Source organism: Rhineura floridana, chromosome 4, assembly GCF_030035675.1.
Source record: "Rhineura floridana isolate rRhiFlo1 chromosome 4, rRhiFlo1.hap2, whole genome shotgun sequence".
In the NCBI taxonomy this organism is placed as follows: domain Eukaryota; kingdom Metazoa; phylum Chordata; class Lepidosauria; order Squamata; family Rhineuridae; genus Rhineura; species Rhineura floridana.
The window spans coordinates 21,733,348-21,751,475 of record NC_084483.1 but is presented as its reverse complement, the minus strand read 5'-3'; the positions used below and the strand labels follow the sequence as shown (position 1 = coordinate 21,751,475).

At 44.1% G+C, this 18,128-nt stretch overlaps 1 protein-coding gene across 1 annotated transcript in view; it reads right to left on the bottom strand.

The window, feature by feature from the left end:
• The window catches only part of LOC133384121 (dual specificity calcium/calmodulin-dependent 3',5'-cyclic nucleotide phosphodiesterase 1A-like), a 117,706-nt gene that overhangs the window by 30,977 nt on the left and 68,601 nt on the right, over positions 1 to 18,128 (bottom strand). Inside the window, exons 12-13 of the mRNA XM_061626049.1 lie at positions 17,396 to 17,542; positions 12,521 to 12,614 (exon numbers count right to left, since the gene is read on the bottom strand). Coding sequence (XP_061482033.1) covers positions 12,521 to 12,614; positions 17,396 to 17,542 — 241 coding nt within the window. The remainder of the gene's footprint in view (positions 1 to 12,520; positions 12,615 to 17,395; positions 17,543 to 18,128) is intronic.

Genomic DNA, 18,128 nt, shown 5'->3' with positions numbered 1-18,128 from the left:
GTACAATTTTGATGTGATATTTTTACAGGAAACTTGGGTAGTGGATACGATCACTCTGGAAGGCTTTTCTTCCGTTGTGCTCCCAGCAGTCCCCCCTAAAGGTAAAGGTAGACCCAGTGCAGGGCTGGCTATTCTTTTCTCAACTTCTCTAACTGTATCATTCTCCAAACTTCCCCCATGTGGCTCTATGGCCATGGCTGTTTTGCTAGAATTTAATGACCTGTCCTTTGTATTAATCAATGTCTATATCCCCCCTTCCCCATCTAAAAAAGAAGTCCTCGAGGCCTGGGAGACTTTGGAGTCCTATATCCTGGACATTGAAATATGCCACCCACGGGACTTCCGGGAAGGGTGACTTAGCCTGTGCCTGCTTTTGAGACGGGCTCCTGCCTCAAAAGAAGCTTATTCAGATATATCAGTCAGTTTTTTCTTTTTTTTTTTGACTGATTAAACTTCTCCCGGGTAGGGAGAAACGAAGAGATTAACCTCAAAGCCTATTTTTGTTGGGACGACCAGATCTCATTAATTTATGGGACGAGGTCCAGCTGACGAAGGTGGGACGGATTTTCAACAGCAAGCTCTATCTGTTAAAGCGAACGTTCATCTTATCTTCTAAGAGAGAACGCACTAACAGGCAAGCACCCTTCTTTCTATATTTTTCTTTTACTTGACTTAAATTGTTGCTGTTTAAAAGAGATTTGCCAGATTGATCGGTTTTTGACATCTCACTGGGGAGCCGTAACTTCTCTCTGCTACGCACTAATTAATAGCTTATCTCTGTTTTTGTTGCAAAAAGCTGTCCTGGATTTGCATTCTAAAGATATACACAGAAGAGGGATTTCTATTCCAGATTTTTATTTTGAAAAATATTATACTGTTTTGAGACTACTCTCTTTTTGGTCTATTTTATTTTGACGAATCTGTTTCTTGACGATTGCCATTAATTGTTTCGATCCTGGGAACTGCATTTTGTTTACTTAACTATTGGAGAGATAAGGCTGTCTGCTCTGTTTATACTGTGATGTCACCAAGTTTGGAGTATTAACCCAATTGTTGCTGAAATAAGAAGTGGTTTTCCTATATTTTTCTTTTAAAATGGCAATTAAGAAAGTGGCTGAGAATCTGGAAATAACTATGTTTCAGAAAATAATGGATGAGATTGAGATAACGAAAATTGAATTGAGTAAAATGAAGCAGGAGATTAAAGATATAAGGGTCCCTGTGAGAGAGGTGACCCTGGAAGGGGTCCCTGTGAGAGAGGAGACCCCGGAGATTGGAACAGGGGTCCCTGTGAGAGAGGAGACCCTGGAGACTGGAATAGGGGTCCCTGTGAGAGAGGAGATCCCGGAGATTGGAACAAACGTGGAACAGGAACAAGATTTGGAGTCTATGGACTTTAGAAATAAAATCTATTGTTTGGAACTCAATGTTATCTCTGAAGAAATTAATGAAGATTCTAGAGATAAAGTTATCAATGGCATGGATTATCTTCTGGACTGGAATGATGTGATGGAGCCCAATATAGAGAAAATCTATGGAATTAACTGCAGCCATGTGACAATGGAAAAACTTTTAAGAGATGACCCAGTGTATTTTGAAAAAAAGAACAGAGATATGATTTTACAGCAGTATTTCAGCAACCTATTCAGAATGGATGGCAAGAAAATATTTGGGATAGAGGTAATTCCCATCAGACTCTTACTATATGACTATGGCTTTGACAGCAAGATTATTATGGAATACTGATAATGGAAGATTGGATATTGAAATTACTGGACTTAACAAGACTACTGAAGATGGAAGATGGAAAATGGAACTAATAGAGATAATAGAACAATGGCTACTGAAATTACTGAACCTAACAGATTCTGATGTGTTGGATTAATTGAAATGTTTATTTTGACTATGGTTATGACAATAAGATTATCATAATTAGTAATGAGATGGATTAATCGATATGCTTATCTGGAAAAAAAATTGATAGATATATTTCTTAAAGAATTGAAACCTCTCTTTGACTTTTTGTGGAAAGAATAAAGTAATGTTTATGAGATTTGATGATTAAGTAAGATAACTATTGGAGGAAAGTGATTTTATAATATGACTTAAGAGACAGGATTGTTATATATTATAGACTTATAACTGATTTGATCTTTGACAAATGGGAAGTCAATATTTTACTCTTTATTTTTTATTTTTGTTTTTTTTTTCTTTTTTTCTTTTTGTTTAACTATTTTTGATTTTGTTTTTTGTCTTTGAATGTTTTATGATTTTGTTTTGTATGTTTTATGAAAATCTGAATAAAAATTATTGAGAAAAAAAAAAAAAAAAGAAATATGCCACCCACGTACTCCTTTCGTTATAATGGGTGACTTTAATGCCAGGATAGGACCAAACAGTACCACCCTCCTTCACTCCAATCTCTGGGATTCCACTGATCTTATTGAACAATGGACCTCCCAAGAATGGTCTTCTAAAGATTTAAAGTCGAACTATGGCAGCACTCGTCTGCTGCAACTGGCCGGCTGTTTCAATCTTTCAATTTTGAACGGCCACCACAAACATGATGGATGTGCGGAATTTACCTTCATTTCGGGCCGAGGCAGTAGCTTGGTAGATTACGCACTGGTTTCCTCTTCCCTATCCAGCGCCATTGCCCACTTCGCCGTGGGCACAAGACTCGATAGCGATCATCTTCCGCTAACCCTATCAATTACAACTCGAGTCCCGATCCACTTAAAAACTATCTCCACATTCAATCACAACTCTATTAAGCTCAGACACACTAAGGTTAAATGGTCTCCAAATATCTCTTCCAGAACTACAACCTTTCTGGATTCTACCCTGGCCAAGGAGATCAGAGACAATATCATGAAGGTTTCGGATCCGCAAACTAAACTCGCTGCATACTCTGATCTGATCCTTGCACTGCAACCTTTACTAAAAAATAATCATCACGAATCTAACCCACAAGGTTCTTTCCACTCTGCTCGCTGGTTTGATAAAGATTGTGTGGCTGCTAAGAGAAACTTGAGGAAGATTTATGTTACATATAGGACGCTCAATTCCAACCAACTCCCTCCTATATACTATACTACCAAGCGACAATACAAAGCTCTCCTGACCTCTAAAAAGAGACTAGCCACCCAGGCCGGCTGGAAGTCATTAATTAATGCGGCCAAACTTAATGACTCCAAGATATTTTGGGCCTTGGTCACGGATGCCCTCTCCTCCCCGAACGCAGTCACCTGTCACATTCCCCCCCAAGAATGGGAAAAACATTTCCTAGACCTTTTAAAGAAGCCCACACCATCCCCTTCGGGAAAGCTAAACTCCTTTAGACCCGCAGACTTACCACCCTGGCCTCCAGTATCCCAGGGGGAGATTATGTCACTCATTCATAGTCTGAAGGCCGGCAAGGCTTCAGGGCCCGATGCTATTCCTGCTGACCTCCTGAAGGCGCAAGCTTCATGGTGGTCCCCTCTTCTCTCTAATCTTTTCACCTCAATAAATAGTCACGGCCACATCCCAACCTCATGGTTGGATACCATTGTGATCCCTATTTATAAAAAAGGGCCACAAGAGGATCCTAACAACTACAGACCCATTAGTTTACTTTCCATCGTCGGGAAACTTTACGCTAAATACCTAAATGGCAGTCTGACCACCTGGATCGAGGAGAAGTCTATCTTGGGGCCAGAACAGGCGGGCTTTAGACAATTGAGATCCACTCTTGATCATTGTGTCCTGCTACACCATCTGGCTGAAAAATACTCCAGCCTTCATGGGAACGGTCTCTACGTGGTTTTCATAGACCTTAAATCGGCCTTTGACTCGATTCCCAGAGATAGGCTATGGGCAAAGCTCCAACAAACATCCATAGACAAGAGACTCCTCTTTCTAATTCTCCAACTTTACCAGCCCTCCACCCTCCGGGTTCGCTGTAGAACCGATGGCTCACTCACCAACTCAATCTTAGTTAACAGGGGGGTGAGACAGGGCTGTACACTGGCCCCTACTTTGTTCAATCTCTACTTAAACGACCTGAGCACACACTGTCATGACGCTAACTTGCATCCTCCTAAAATTGCTGAACATGACTGCCCTTTATTACTCTATGCCAACGACACGGCTCTACTGTCTCTATCCAAAATAGGCCTTAGAAGGCTATTCCGCTCCTATATGGCCTACTGCGAGTCGAACCTCCTGACCATTAACTATTCTAAAACAAAGATTATGGTCTTCTCCCCTCGGCGCTCTACCCTGGTCTGGAGAATTAACGGCCAGAAAATTTCCCAGGTCAGGGAATATAAATACTTAGGGATAGTGTTTCACTCCTCACTTTCCTGGACCCCTCATATCCGTTCCTCAGTGGCCACGGCTAGGGCTACGGCCAAAGTGCTACTCCGCTACTTCTTTTCAAAAGGGGGTCAATTTATACCTGCTGCCATCAGAGTTTTCCTCACTAAAATCATGTCACAGCTCCTCTATGGAAGCCCGTTATGGGTTAGCCACTTCTGCTCCACAGTCAAAGCAGTCCTTTCTAACTTTCTCCGCTCTATTTTCGGCATCCCTCCTGCGTCCCCAGTGCAGCCCTAAGGCTAGAGGCAGGGCTAACGTCTCTGGAATGCCAGTCCTGATCCCATACTCTATATTTTTGGTCCAAGCTGGTCTCTCCCAATTTCAAGCCAGACTACCTTACCTATATCCAACAGGACTTTTTTACTAGCTCCTGGGCCAAAGCAGTACAATACAAATTCTCTTCCATTGGCCTCTCACTGTTGTCCCTAACTGTCTCAGACCCAACTGTAATCAAGGCCTCTATCAACAGAAGACTCAAGGATATTGATCTCCAAATGGACACAGCCAAGGCCTCCACCACCTGCTCCCCCATTCATTTTGGTTTGAGGTTCTCATTTCCTTCTCCCTCCCCATACCTGGCTTTTTTAGACCTACCATGCTACAGACTAGTCTTCTCAAGGGCTAGGTTTAACTGCCTAAAGTCAGCCCTTCTCGAAGGCGGCTTTAGAGGTATCCCATATGCCAACTGCTTTTGCCCCTGTTGCCCCAAGGAAATTGAATCTCTTCCACATGTCCTTTTCATTTGCCCTCTATACCACACGCCTCGAGTCAAGTTTTTAAACCCCTTGATCGCTAAATTGCCTCATACAAGTTCCCCCATAACCAAACTACGGTTCCTTTTAAAGGGGACAGATAAGTATATATCCCAAGGGGCTGCTAAGTTTCTTTATATAGCTCAATCCCTACGTTGCCAACTTTTTAACCCTTCTATGTTTTAGTTCCTGTTTTTACTGTTTGTAGTTCGGGTCTTTGACTGCACAATAAAATTTGAATTTGCTTATCAAATTTGCAGATGATACAAAGTTGGGGCACACAGCTAATACTGTGAAGACAGAAAGAAAATTCAAAGGGACCTTGATAGGATGGAGCATTGGGCTGAAAACAACAGAATGAAATTCAACAGAGATAAATGCAAAGTTAGGAAAAAGAAACCAAATGCACAGTTATATGATGGGGGATACTTGGCTCAGCAGTACAACATGTGAGAAGGATCTTGGAATTGTTGTTGATCACAAGCTGAATATGAGCCAACAGTGTGATGTGGCTGCAAAAAAGGCAAATGCTATATTAGACTGCATTAACAGAAGTATTTATTTATTTATTTATTGCACTTGTATACCGCTCCATAGCCGAAGCTCTCTTGGCGGTTTACAGCAACCAAAAACATTAAAACAAATATAGAATTTAAAACACATATTTTAAAAACAATTTAAAAATTTAAAACAATTTAAAACACATGCTAAAATGCCCAGGAGAAGAGGAATATCTTGACCTGGGCAAGTATAGTTTCCAAATCACGTGAAGTACTAGTTCTCCTCTATTCAGCACTGGTTAGGCCTCATCTTGAATACTGTGTCCAGTTCTGGTCTCCGCACTTCAAGAAGGATGCAGACAAACTGGAAAGGGTTCAGAGGAGAGTAACAAAGATGATCAGGGGACTGGAAACAAAGCCCTATGAGGAGAGACTGAAAGAACTGGGCATGTTCAGCCTGGAGAAGAGAAGACTGAGGGAAGCTATGATAGCACTCTTCAAGTACATGAAAGGTTGTCACGTAGAGGAGGGCTGGGATCTCTTTTCGATCGTCCCAGAGTGCAGGACACAGAATAATGGGCTCAAGTTGCAGGAAGCCAGATTTCGACTGGACATCAGGAAAAACTTCCTAACTGTTAGAGCCATACGACAATGGAACCAATTACCTAGAGAGGTAGTGGGCTCTCTGACACTGGATAAATTCAAGAGGCAGCTGGACAGCCATCTGTCGAGAATGCTTTGATTTGGATTCCTGCATTGATCAGGGGGTTGGACTCAATGGCCTTATAGGTCCGTTCCAACGCTACTATTGTATGGTTCTATGATTCTAGACGCTTAGCTCTGATGCTTTGGTGAGTCCCCACCCATTCCCTCCTCCCCCCTTTGTTTACCTTTTCCTGCTGGCTCCCGTTCTGCAACCCTGCTGCAGAGGAAGAGATACTTTGACCTCAAGAGGGCATGGTCATTAGGAAGCTGCGAGATTAACCCTTTCCCTTCAGTATGAATGGGAAAAAGTGGTTTGAGGGCTCATATAAGGTGTAAGAAGTATGAACCTTTAAACCCTATCGCAAAGAGAAAAGCTTTCTTTTTAATACACAATTCAGCTGAAGTCAGCGGCAGTGTGAACCAGTCCAATGTCCTAGAAGGACAACTTTGCAGGTTTACTCGTGTAAATTTATAAAAGGCAGAAATTTGCCCCCAGGGCTTTTTGTTGAGGTATTTTTGGCCAGAAAAAAGAGAGGCAGGCTCTGGTGCTTGGTTGGTTTATTAAGGCTCAATGTGTTTCAGAGTAATCCTTCCTCAGGAGCTACAAATATTAAAACGAACTAAAATCAATAAACATGGAGACAACATCATGGTCTGAGACTTACAGAAATTATATAGCAAAACACTTTTAAAGACCACATCCTATAAAACATACTTCACATATGTAGTAAAAAATTGTCATTACATTAAAAATTGCATCTCTTGCATCTAAGTAAAGCAGCTCAAACAGAGCAGATTCTATTGTTAGCCAGCTGCAACATAAGACTCTCTCGCCCTCCCCAAAAAACAACAAAGATATGACCCTGTACTGACCAATGGAGATCTGTTTCCTTTTCTCTGCCTGTGCAGTTCAAATTCTTTATCCAGCTCCACAAAAAACAAACACAGCGGACCGCTTTCTGATGCTGCTGTTATCTATATTGGAAGTACGGATCAGCTCAGCTGCTTAATTACTGCATTTGCAAATACAGCTGATCCTGCAAATACTTGCAGAGAGTAACTGACATATTCAATATTTGTAATAAATCAGCCCAACTTTCATGTAGGACCCTTTTTTATTTTTATATATCTCACTTGTACTCAGAGAAATCCAATTCTTCATTTAGCTCTGGTAACCTCACAGTTGGATTACTGTAATGCGCTTTACGTAGGGCTACCTTTGAAGACAGTTCAGAAGCTACAGCTAGTGCAAAATGCGGCGGCCAGATTGCTGACAAGGACCAAGCGGTCCGAGCACATAACACCTGTTCTGGCCCGCTTACACTGGTTGCCAATATGTTTCCGGGCCAGATTCAAAGTGTTGGTATTGACCTATAAAGCCTTATATGGTGCGGGACCACGATACCTTGCGGAACACCTCTTCCTATATGAACCGGCCCGTACACTACGTTCTGCTACGAAGGCCCTACTCCGGGTTCCAACTCACAGGGAGGCCCGGAGGGTGGTGACAAGATCTAGGGCCTTCTCAGTGGTGGCCCCCGAACTATGGAACAGTCTCCCCGAGGAAGTACGCCTGGCGCCGACTCTGCTTTCTTTTCGGCGCCAGGTCAAAACCTTCCTATTCTCTGAAGCATTCTAAGTTAAATTGATTTACTTTTAAAATGTTATTGTATTGGATTTTTGATTGTATTATTTAGTATTATTTTGTTATTTATTGTATTTCTTATGCTATTTTATGTTCACCGCCCAGAGAGCTATCGCTAGTCGGGCAGTATATAAATCTAATAAATAAATAAATAAATTAGCCCCAAAGGTACCAGACTTTTTAGAGAGATAATCCAGAATAATTCTCTCCTGCTGAGTAGTCTCTCATTGTCCACAACTCTTTCGATGGCCCAAATTGTTATGTCAGTTGGCTTGTGCTGTTTCTCAACAAAATGTCTCACCAATGGAGCACCCATCCTTTGATGTCTTAAATTACAAAGAGTTCACCAATTTTAAGTTTTAATGGTCTTGATGTCTTCCCAACATAAATCTGATTGCAAGGGCAGGAGATGAGATAAATGACTCCTGCAGATTTGCAGGTAAAAAAATCTTGAATTTGAATATGCTTTCCCGTGCTGGGATTGACAAAGGATTTTTTTTCTTGTGGGTGAATTGGCAGCATGAGCAATGGCCACATGGATGGTGTCTTGTTGTCCTCTGAGGTATTTTTTGCCCCCCAGTGGTTTTTTGTTTCCTGAAGGAAAATGATAAATGGCTGAAATTTGGGGATGATGTACAGATTAAAATTTGTGACAATTAGAAGGATATCCCTGTAGGAGTACTTATGTGTAAATCACATAATGAAAAGGGCACCTGGAGCCAAAAAGTGCCACACAAGCCTGCATGAGAGTTAAAAAGATATCACCACATCTCCTTCTTTTTTATAATAATGCTAAAAACTGCTAAAAAAGAACAATACAAAATGGTAATATCAATATTTAACAACTTTCACTAATCTGTCTGGCTATCTTATGGCTCTGTTGGACCTCCACAACAATATTCCAGTTTCTGGTACCTGTTTGTTCAAACTGTTTTCTTTCGATGGGCTTAGGGAGTCATTTCCCTGCCTTCCTCCCCTTTTGTGGATTTAAATTCCTCATTTGGTATTGAGTGGTATGGGTTGTCTATGGTTGTTTGTTTCTGAGTATTCTTTGGAATCAATATTCCATTTAAAGGTGGATCCTTATAGTGTGATCACTCAATATGAACTTGGAGCCACTCGATAGAACACTAGGCTTTCTGTTCCCATGTTGTGCCATTTGAAACCAAACACTGTCATTTTCCTTTGGTGGTGGCATTTATTTATTTATTTATTATTTATTTTATTTTATTTTATTTATAGACCACCCATAGCGAATAGCTCTCTGGGCGGTGAACAGCAGAATTAAAATACAAAGTTACAATAAAACATACAAGGTCACAACAAGGTAGAGTAAAAAACATTGAATATAAAACATGAACGTTAAAATGCCTGGGAGTATAACCAGGTCTTAACCTGGCGCCTAAAAGAAAGTACCGTAGGCGCCAGGTGTATCTCCTCAGGTAAGCTGTTCTATAGTTTGGGGGCCACCACAGAAAAGGCCCTGGATCTAATAACAATCCTCCGGGCATCCTGATGGGTTGGTACCCGGAGGAGGGCCTTAGATACTGAACGAAGTGAACGGGTAGGTTCATAGCGGGAGAGGCGTTCCACAAGATATTGCAGTCCCACACCATGTAAGGCTTTATAGGTCAAAACCAGCACCTTGAATCTGGCTCGGAAACAAATAGGTAGCCAGTGCAAACGGGCCAGGACAGGTGTTATATGCGCGGACCAATGGGTCCCCATCAACAACCTGGCTGCCGCGTTTTGCACTAGCTGAAGTTTCCGAACGGTCTTCAAGGGCAGCCCTACGTAGAGCGCATTACAGTAGTCCAATCTAGAAGTTACCAGAGCGTGAACAACAGAGGCGAGATCGTCACTGTCTAGATAGGGGCGTAGTTGGGCTACTAAGCGAAGATGGTAAAACGCATTCCGTGCCACCGAGGCCACTTGAGCCTCAAGCGACAAGGAAGGGTCAAAAAGGACCCCCAAACTACGAACCTGTTCCTTCAAGGGGAGTGTAACCCCATCTAGAACAGGCTGAACATCCACCATCTGGGCAGGTAAAGAGCTCACCAACAGTGTCTCAGTCTTGTCTGGATTGAGTTTGTTTATTAGCTCTCATCCAGTCCATTATCGCGGTCAGGCAACGGTTCAGCACATCAACAGCCTCACCTGAAGAAGGTGAAAAGGAGAAGTAGAGTTGCGTGTCATCAGCATACTGATGTCAACGCACTCCAAAACTCCTGATGACCGCACCCAGAGGCTTCATGTAGATGTTAAAAAGCATGGGGGACAAGACCGACCCCTGAGGGACTCCACAATGGAGAGTCCAGGGTGTCGAGCAGTGTTCCCCAAGCACTACCTTCTGGCGACGATCCGCTAAGTAGGAGCGGAGCCACTGCCAAGCAGTGCCCCCAACTCCCAACTCCGCGAGCCTCCCCAGAAGGATACCATGGTCGATGGTATCAAACGCCGCTGAGAGATCAAGGAGAATCAACAGAGTCACACTCCCCCTGTCCCTCTCCCAACAAAGGTCATCATACAAGGCGACCAAGGCTGTTTCGGTGCCAAAACCGGGCCTAAAACCGGATTGAAACGGATCCAGATAATCGGTTTCATCCAAAAGCACCTGGAGCTGGCCAGCGACCACCCGTTCCAAGACCTTGCCCAAAAAAGGGACATTCGCCACCGGTCTATAGTTGTTCAAAACATCTGGGTCCAAGGAAGGTTTCTTTATAAGAGGTCTTATTACTGCCTCCTTGGGACTGCTAGGGACTACTCCCTCTCTGAAGGAGGCATTTATCACCTCTTTGGCCCAGCCGGTGGTTACAGCCCTGCCAGCCTTCACCAGCCAAGATGGACAAGGATCCAGGGCGGACGTGGTCGCCCGCACGATTCCAAGCACCTTGTCCACTTCCTCAAGCTGCACCAACTGAAATTCATCCAACAATGAAGGACAAGACCGCGCTCTGGACACTCCAATGGAATCATCTGTAATAACATCAGAGTAAGTCCCGACGGATGCAAGCAATCTTGTCTTGGAAGTGCTCCGCAAATTCGTTGCAGCGGGCTTCTGATGTTTCTTTAGTGTCATGACGGGCAGAATGTAAGAGCCCTCGTACCACCCTAAAAAGCTCCGCTGGGCGGCAAAGAGATGATCTAATGGTGGCAACAAAGTAAGACTTTTTTGCCGCCCTAACCGCTTTTACATACGCCTTAGTGGAGGCACTCACCAAAGAATGACTGCATCCATCAGGAGTTCGCCTCCACCTGCACTCTAGCCTCCTTCTCTCTTCCTTCATCACTCTCAGCTCCGGGGTATACCACGGTGCTGTTTGAGTTCTGCACCGAAGGGGGCGCGTGGGGGCAATCATGTCAATGGCCCGGGTCATCTCCGTATTCCACAGGTCGACCATGGCCTCGACAGGAGCGCCAGTACTATCAGCCGGAAAAACTCCCAGAGCACTCTGGAAAGCAACAGGATCCATAAGCCTCCAGGAGCGGACCAACTTAATAGGTCCCCCACCTCTGCAGAGGGAAAGGGCTGTCGTGAGTCTAAAGCTCAGCAAGCGGTGATCTGTCCATGACAATGGGGTAGATGAAAAATACCCCACCCTCAGATCACCATCTCCATGACCAGTGGCGAAGATCAAATCAAGAGTATGTCCTGATACATGCGTAGGGCCAGTAACAACTTGAGACAGCCCCATGGTTGTCATGGAGGCCATGAAGTCCTGAGCCGCCCCGAACAAGACAGCCTCGGCATGAATGTTGATATCCCCCAGTACCACCAGTCTGGGGGACCTCAACAATACCTCCGAGACTATCTCCATCAGCTCAGCTAGGAAAGCCGTTGGGCAGCAAGGTGGGCGGTACACCAACAGTATTCCCAATCTGTCTCCATGGCCCAACACAAGATGAAGACACTCCAAACCAGTCGCCGACTGGACAGGGTGCTTGGTGAGAGAGAAAAAACTCCGATAGACCACAGCAACCCCGCCTCCCCGGCCCTCAGATCTGCCACAGTGCTGCACCGAATACCCAGGTGGGCAAAGCTGGGAAAGAGCAACTCCTCCCTCCTCACCCACCCAGGTCTCGGTAATACACGCAAGGTCGGCGCCCTTCTCCACAATCAAATCGTGAATAAGGGGTTTTTTATTAACGACCGACCTAGCATTTAAAAGCAGCACCTGGAGATCCGAGAGCTGGCTGACAGTACAACCAACAATCCTGTGGGTATGAGGAGAACCGGAACAAGGCACAGACACGACTTGTCTGGGATGAGTTCCCCTTACCTGGCACGTTCTCCTCCCAACACCGTACCTCCCATTACCCGTCACAACGTTAATTGGGCCCCCCGAAAAACTCCTTGCTAAACCCGAGGTATGTTCTCCCAGGCACATCTTAGAATAAAACTAACACAACAAAACAACATGAACACAAAGACACACACACATCCACTCAATCTCATTCACACAACAACAGACAAACAAACAAACAAATTAAAATACAGCCAAACAACAACAATGCCTTTAGCATCTTTATAATATTATATTTGTTTGGGCTTGAACAGATTTTTGTGTGTGTAAATATCACATTGTTCACTGATCTCACTGTGCAGTAGTTGTGGCAGTCTTGTGATGACTTGTCTGTTGAATAGCAGTTCTGCAAGGAATAAGCTATGTTACATGGGAGTAGTCCTATAGTTAAAAAGTGCCAAATAAGAATCACCATTTGGGTCCATAGCTTTCTTTAGTAATCTCTTAATGATCTGTATACAATTCTCAAACTATTTGGCTGTGGATCCCTTGGACTGGATGCTTGTGCATGAAAGAGAGAGCCTACAGTTAATCTTGCAGCCTCTTGCATCAGTTCCTGGCTGGGTCAGGGGGCATGAAAGCCTGGCTGCACTTGGGAGGCATATCTGCCACCAGCGGGGTCACCACCGAAGAGGAAACACCAAAGGAGATCGTCCCTTGGTGAGCCCTGTGACGTCCTTCCCCAGCACCACCTGTGAAGCTCTCACTTGTGGCTACCATCAGACAGGAACATCAGGTTTTCTTCTTACCCTTTACAGCTCTAGCACAGTTCTCAGAAGATCCCCCTGCCAGGCCTTACTACCCAACACTCTGTATCTCTTATAACCTTTAGACTGTGCCTTAGTCTCTGCCAGGCTATCTCGATACCTTGTGTCTATGGGTATAGGTAATTCCCAACCCCCCCTGCAGCCTCTTGCACTGAAGCTTACAGCCCTGGATTTGATTTCTCTGTGGTACTGGATACAATATCTTTTCCTCCTCCGCTGCCACCATTCAATACAATTACAGTTCAGCCTTGGTTACTCTGCCATCCCCCCTGGATTGTGTATCCCAGCTGAAGAATCAGGCTTTTTGTAAACCAAGAAATATTTATTGAACACTCAAAATAACAAGATTACTTAATTACTTTGTTGACAAGCTAATGGTTTCATATATGTTCTGACATGTACTTTACTTCTCATTAATTGCCTCAGAACTCCGACTCACTCTTAACAACAACCTCCAAACACCACCAAAACCTCTCTTTCAGCTCTCTAAACCTCCAACATCCACCCCCAATTCAACTGTCATTCTTCCATTTATACTCCCAGCCATTCAAACGCTCAGCCAATCATCCAGCATTCTACTGCTCATGTAGTCCCCCTCTTCTTTCACTCCACTTACCATATATCTTCTATATAACCAGCACTTACCATATTTACAATATAAGCAGGAACATCACAAGCCGCTTAGGGAGTCCTGAGGGCGAGGGCGCTACCCCCTTCCATTTTTAAAAAAAAACAATCTAGAAGAGATTGGTAGTGGGCAGGGCATATTATGCATGTGTCGTTCCTGCACAGGCTGAGAGCCTGTGCAGTGAACTGAATGATAGGAGAAAGCCAACAGATGCCTTCAGAGTGACAGTCTGCAACTGGCAGAAGGCTGGCCATCCCTGGGTGTGACGTGGGGGGTAGATGTGCCTGTGTGAAAGATATTGAGTGGGTCTGACTGTTCACAATTCTCGCAGAGGCCTACTGGGATAACTGGTTCAGGTAGGTTTTGTTGGTGGGCTCTTGTATCCATATCAGGTGTTTAGGAGGAGTCTTAGTAAGGAGAAACGTGGGTAATGCTACCCAAATTTCAGTGATCACAGCTAGAGGGAAGCATAGCCATGGGGAGGTAGTGTTTCTTGCTCCCATTTCTCTCATGGACAGGTTCTTCACTGCTCATCTGCTGTGCCTGCTGGCCTGTGTGTGCTGTTGTTTAACGCCAGTTCAGTACACAATAAGACCAAACTCATCCATGAATGAAGGTGCCAATTTGGTGTGCATTACTGAGACCTGCATGGGTGAGCTGAGAGGAGTTGATTTGGCCCAGCTTGGCCCACCTGGATACTCAGTGCAACACCAGCACAGGCTGCAGAGACGAGGGGGAGGAGTTGCTGTGGTCTACAGAACTGCCATCTCTGTCACCAGATAACCACTCTGTCATGGAGCTGGCTGTGAAGGCCTGCACCTAGTATCGGACCAAGGAGACAGTAAACTAGCCCAGCAGCTTCTCTGACAGAGCTGGCGGAGGCTGTGTCAGCTGTGGTGCTGGAGGAGCCCAGAACGAGAGTCCTGGGTGATTTCAATGTCCATGCTGAGGCTGCCTCTAGTGTTCCAGCTTGGGACTTCATGGCCTCCATGATGACCACGGGGCTGTCTCAAGTTGTCACCAGCCTCGACTTGGGTTTTGCTCAAGATGGAGGAAAGGGTGGTCTGGAGATACGGGTGGTGGTAGATGTCACCCCATTGTCATGGTCAGACCACTTCCTTCCCTGAAAGGGTGGTGGACAGATTAAGATGGTCCGCCCCTGGAGCCTAATGGAATCCACAGGATTCCTGAATGCCCTGGGGGAGTTCCCAGTAGATAGAGCAGGTGACCTTGTTGACGCCCTTGTCATGCTGTGGAACAGCGAGGCACGTCAGGCTCTTGACATGGTTGCCCCCAAGCGCCCTCTCCCGCATTGTGGAGCCCAGTTTGCACCTTGGTACACCAGTGAGCTACGGGCAATGAAACAGTCTGGATGACAGCAACAGCACAAGTGGCAAAAGACATGCTGTGAGGCTGATTGGGCAGGAGTAAAACACCATAACCATGCCTACTGTGTGGCATTGAGAGCAGCAAAGAAGGCCCACTTCTCTGTCACCATTGCATCCTCAAGTAGCCATGTGTGGAGCTTTTCCATATTGTCAGGGATCTGTTGACATCAACTCTAGGAAATGGAGTTTTAGACCCTTCGGAGGCCCACTGTGAATTGTTTGCAAGGCACCTTGAGGGTAAAGTTGCTCGCCTCTGTAGCAATATTGATGCCCCATCCACATCTACTGTAGTCCCCAGTGAGGTGTCCAGTGTAGCATCTGCTGCAATGTTTGGGGATCAGTTTCAGTTGATGCTGTCTGATAACATGGACAAAGTGTTTGTGATGATGTGGTGAGCAACATCTCCTCTCAACCCTTGCCCTTCTTGACTTATTAAAACTTTCCAAGGGGGGTTGACCGAGTGGATCCAGGGTGTGGTCAATGCATCATTAAGAGAGGGAGTGGTTCCAGCCTCCCTGAAAGAGGCAGTGATCCGACTGCTCCTGAAAAGTCTTACCCTGGACCCATTGGTTTGTGACAACTACCACCCTGTTGCAAATACCCCCTTTTTAGGAAACATGATTGAGAGGGTTGTGGCGCAGCAATTGCAAGTACTCTTGGATGAAGAAGATATCTTGACCCATTCCAGTCTGGTTTCAGGCCTAGTTATAGGACTGAATCGGCCTTGGTCACCCTGATGGATGACATTTATCGGAGGAAGGACAGGGGGAGTGTGACTCTGTTATTCTTACTTGATCTCTTGGTGGCTTTTGACACCATTGCCGACTTGGTGAGATGGGTATCATATACACTGTTTTACAGTGGTCCCAATCTTATCTCCAGGGTTGTTTTCAGAGATTAGCATTGGGTCATTGTCTTTTGGCCCGCTGGGAGTTGTGCTGTGGGGTGCCACAGGGTACCATCTTGTGTCCAATGCTGTTTAACATCTATATGAAGCCCTTGGGAGTTGTCATCAGGAGATTTGGGGCAAGGTGCAACAGTATGCTGATGATACCCAGCTCTATTTCTCTGTAACATCTGAATCGGAAGAGGCTGTGCAAGCCTTGGCCTGCTGCCTAGACTCGGTGGTGGGCTGGATGAGGGCCAATAAACTGAGTCTGAATGCTAGCAAGATGGAGACGCTGTGGGTTGGTGGTACCCAATTTTGGATAATTGGTCAATTGCCTACTTTGGATGGGATTATACTCATTTTGAAAGAGCAGGTTCGTAATCTGGTGCCCTTGAGGTTGATCCAGAAACTGCATCTGGTACAAAATGCAGCAGCGAGACTGCTCACAACGTGTCAGCATGCCAACATGTCACCCTGCTGCTGAAAGAATTGCATTAGCTACCTATTACCTACTGGGCTAAGTTCAAGGTCCTAGTTTTGGTGTACAAAACTCTATACAGCTTGAGACCAGGATACCTGAAAGACCATTTTACCCCTTATATACCTAGTTGATCAGTGACGGCTTCCTGCAGATCAGGTGAGGGCTTCCTTCCATCTTATCTGGAGGTCCGTTCTGCACAACATAGGAAATGGTCCTTTAGTGTAGTGGCACCTATGCTTTGGGATTCCCTCCCCTAAAATATTAGACCGGTACCATCTCTGTTATCTTTTCGGTGCCTACTGAAGACCTTCCTCTTTTAATAAGACTTTTAAGTAGAGCCCTTATCCCAGTCTGTGCCTGTGTTGGAATTGCTTTTTAATATGGTTTTACAGGTTTTTTTTTTTTTTAAAGATGTTTTTAAATCTTTTTTAAAATGTTTTTAAAGATGTTTTGTTTTAATATGTTTTTAGGGATGTTTTGTTTGTAATATATTCTAAAGTCTGTTTTTATGATGTTTTAAAGTGTTTTTAGTGCTTTTATTTGCCACCCTGGGCTCCTCGTAGGAGGAAGGGCGGGATATAAATTTAATAAATACATTAATAAATATAGCTTTGCAAACTCAGAACTGGTGACAATCAAACTGACATACATTATCTGTTCGTATTACTGAAGGTATACCATGCCATGCAAAGACTGACAATGTGGGTGATTACTTGAGTGGCTGTCATGTTGTCCAATTGAGTTATCTCAGGGTAGTTGGGAAAATAGTCCACTATTAGCATGTAGTGCTTTCTTGCTAGCTCAAATAAGTCACTGCCCATATGGATATCCCAGGAGACTTGAAATCTTTAATTAATACCTTGTTAACAGCAGCAAGAGTGGTGTGGGCATGTAAGTGGAAAAGTGACATAAAATTAATTACTTAAAAATTATTATTAAAGTGTTTAGAGATTGCAGAAACAGATAAATCATACCTTTAGTGTTAGGCTTCTGACTCTTGGGCTCCTGACTCTCTTTCCACTTTTTTCTGTTTGCTTCGATGTTCTGCGTCAAGTGGTTTCCAAAGCTTGGTATATCCAATAAAATTAAAAGATTTCTTTCTGTGCAAGTTCCACTTTCACCTTTGAGACTGCTCCGACTAAAGGTTTCTTCATCTTCAAGACTGCTCCCCCTAAGGCTTTGTTGGTCTTCATCTTCCGTTGACCCCAAGAATGACCCCCAGCTAAAAAAAGAAAGAAAATTGTACGTAGTGAATTAGGCTGAAATTGTTGAATTCATTATTGAAGGGTTTAGAATTCTGGATAAGCAAGTCACATTTAAAATTATTATGAAAGGATTGACTTAAGTCATGGAGGATAAATCTGCTGGTGGTTGCTACCATAAGCTGGGGAGCTTCATTGTTAAAAAAAAGAAAGAAAGAAAAATACATAATACTGAGAGAAAATCAATGCCTTCATACTCAGGAAGAGAAATGAACATTGGAACAATTAAAAGTGGCTATTCAAAAAGCATCTTCTGAGATGTTGGGGTTGGGGAGTATCAATCTGCTATTGGAGTGCAACTGACCTCTTCATAGTCCTGGCTGGAAATAAAGTTAATGATTGATTTCAAAATTACTCTAGTTCAACAAAAATAGATTATTATTATAATAATTATAATTATTATATTCCAAAAACAGTCTAACATGAAAGCTTTTGGGTTACATTG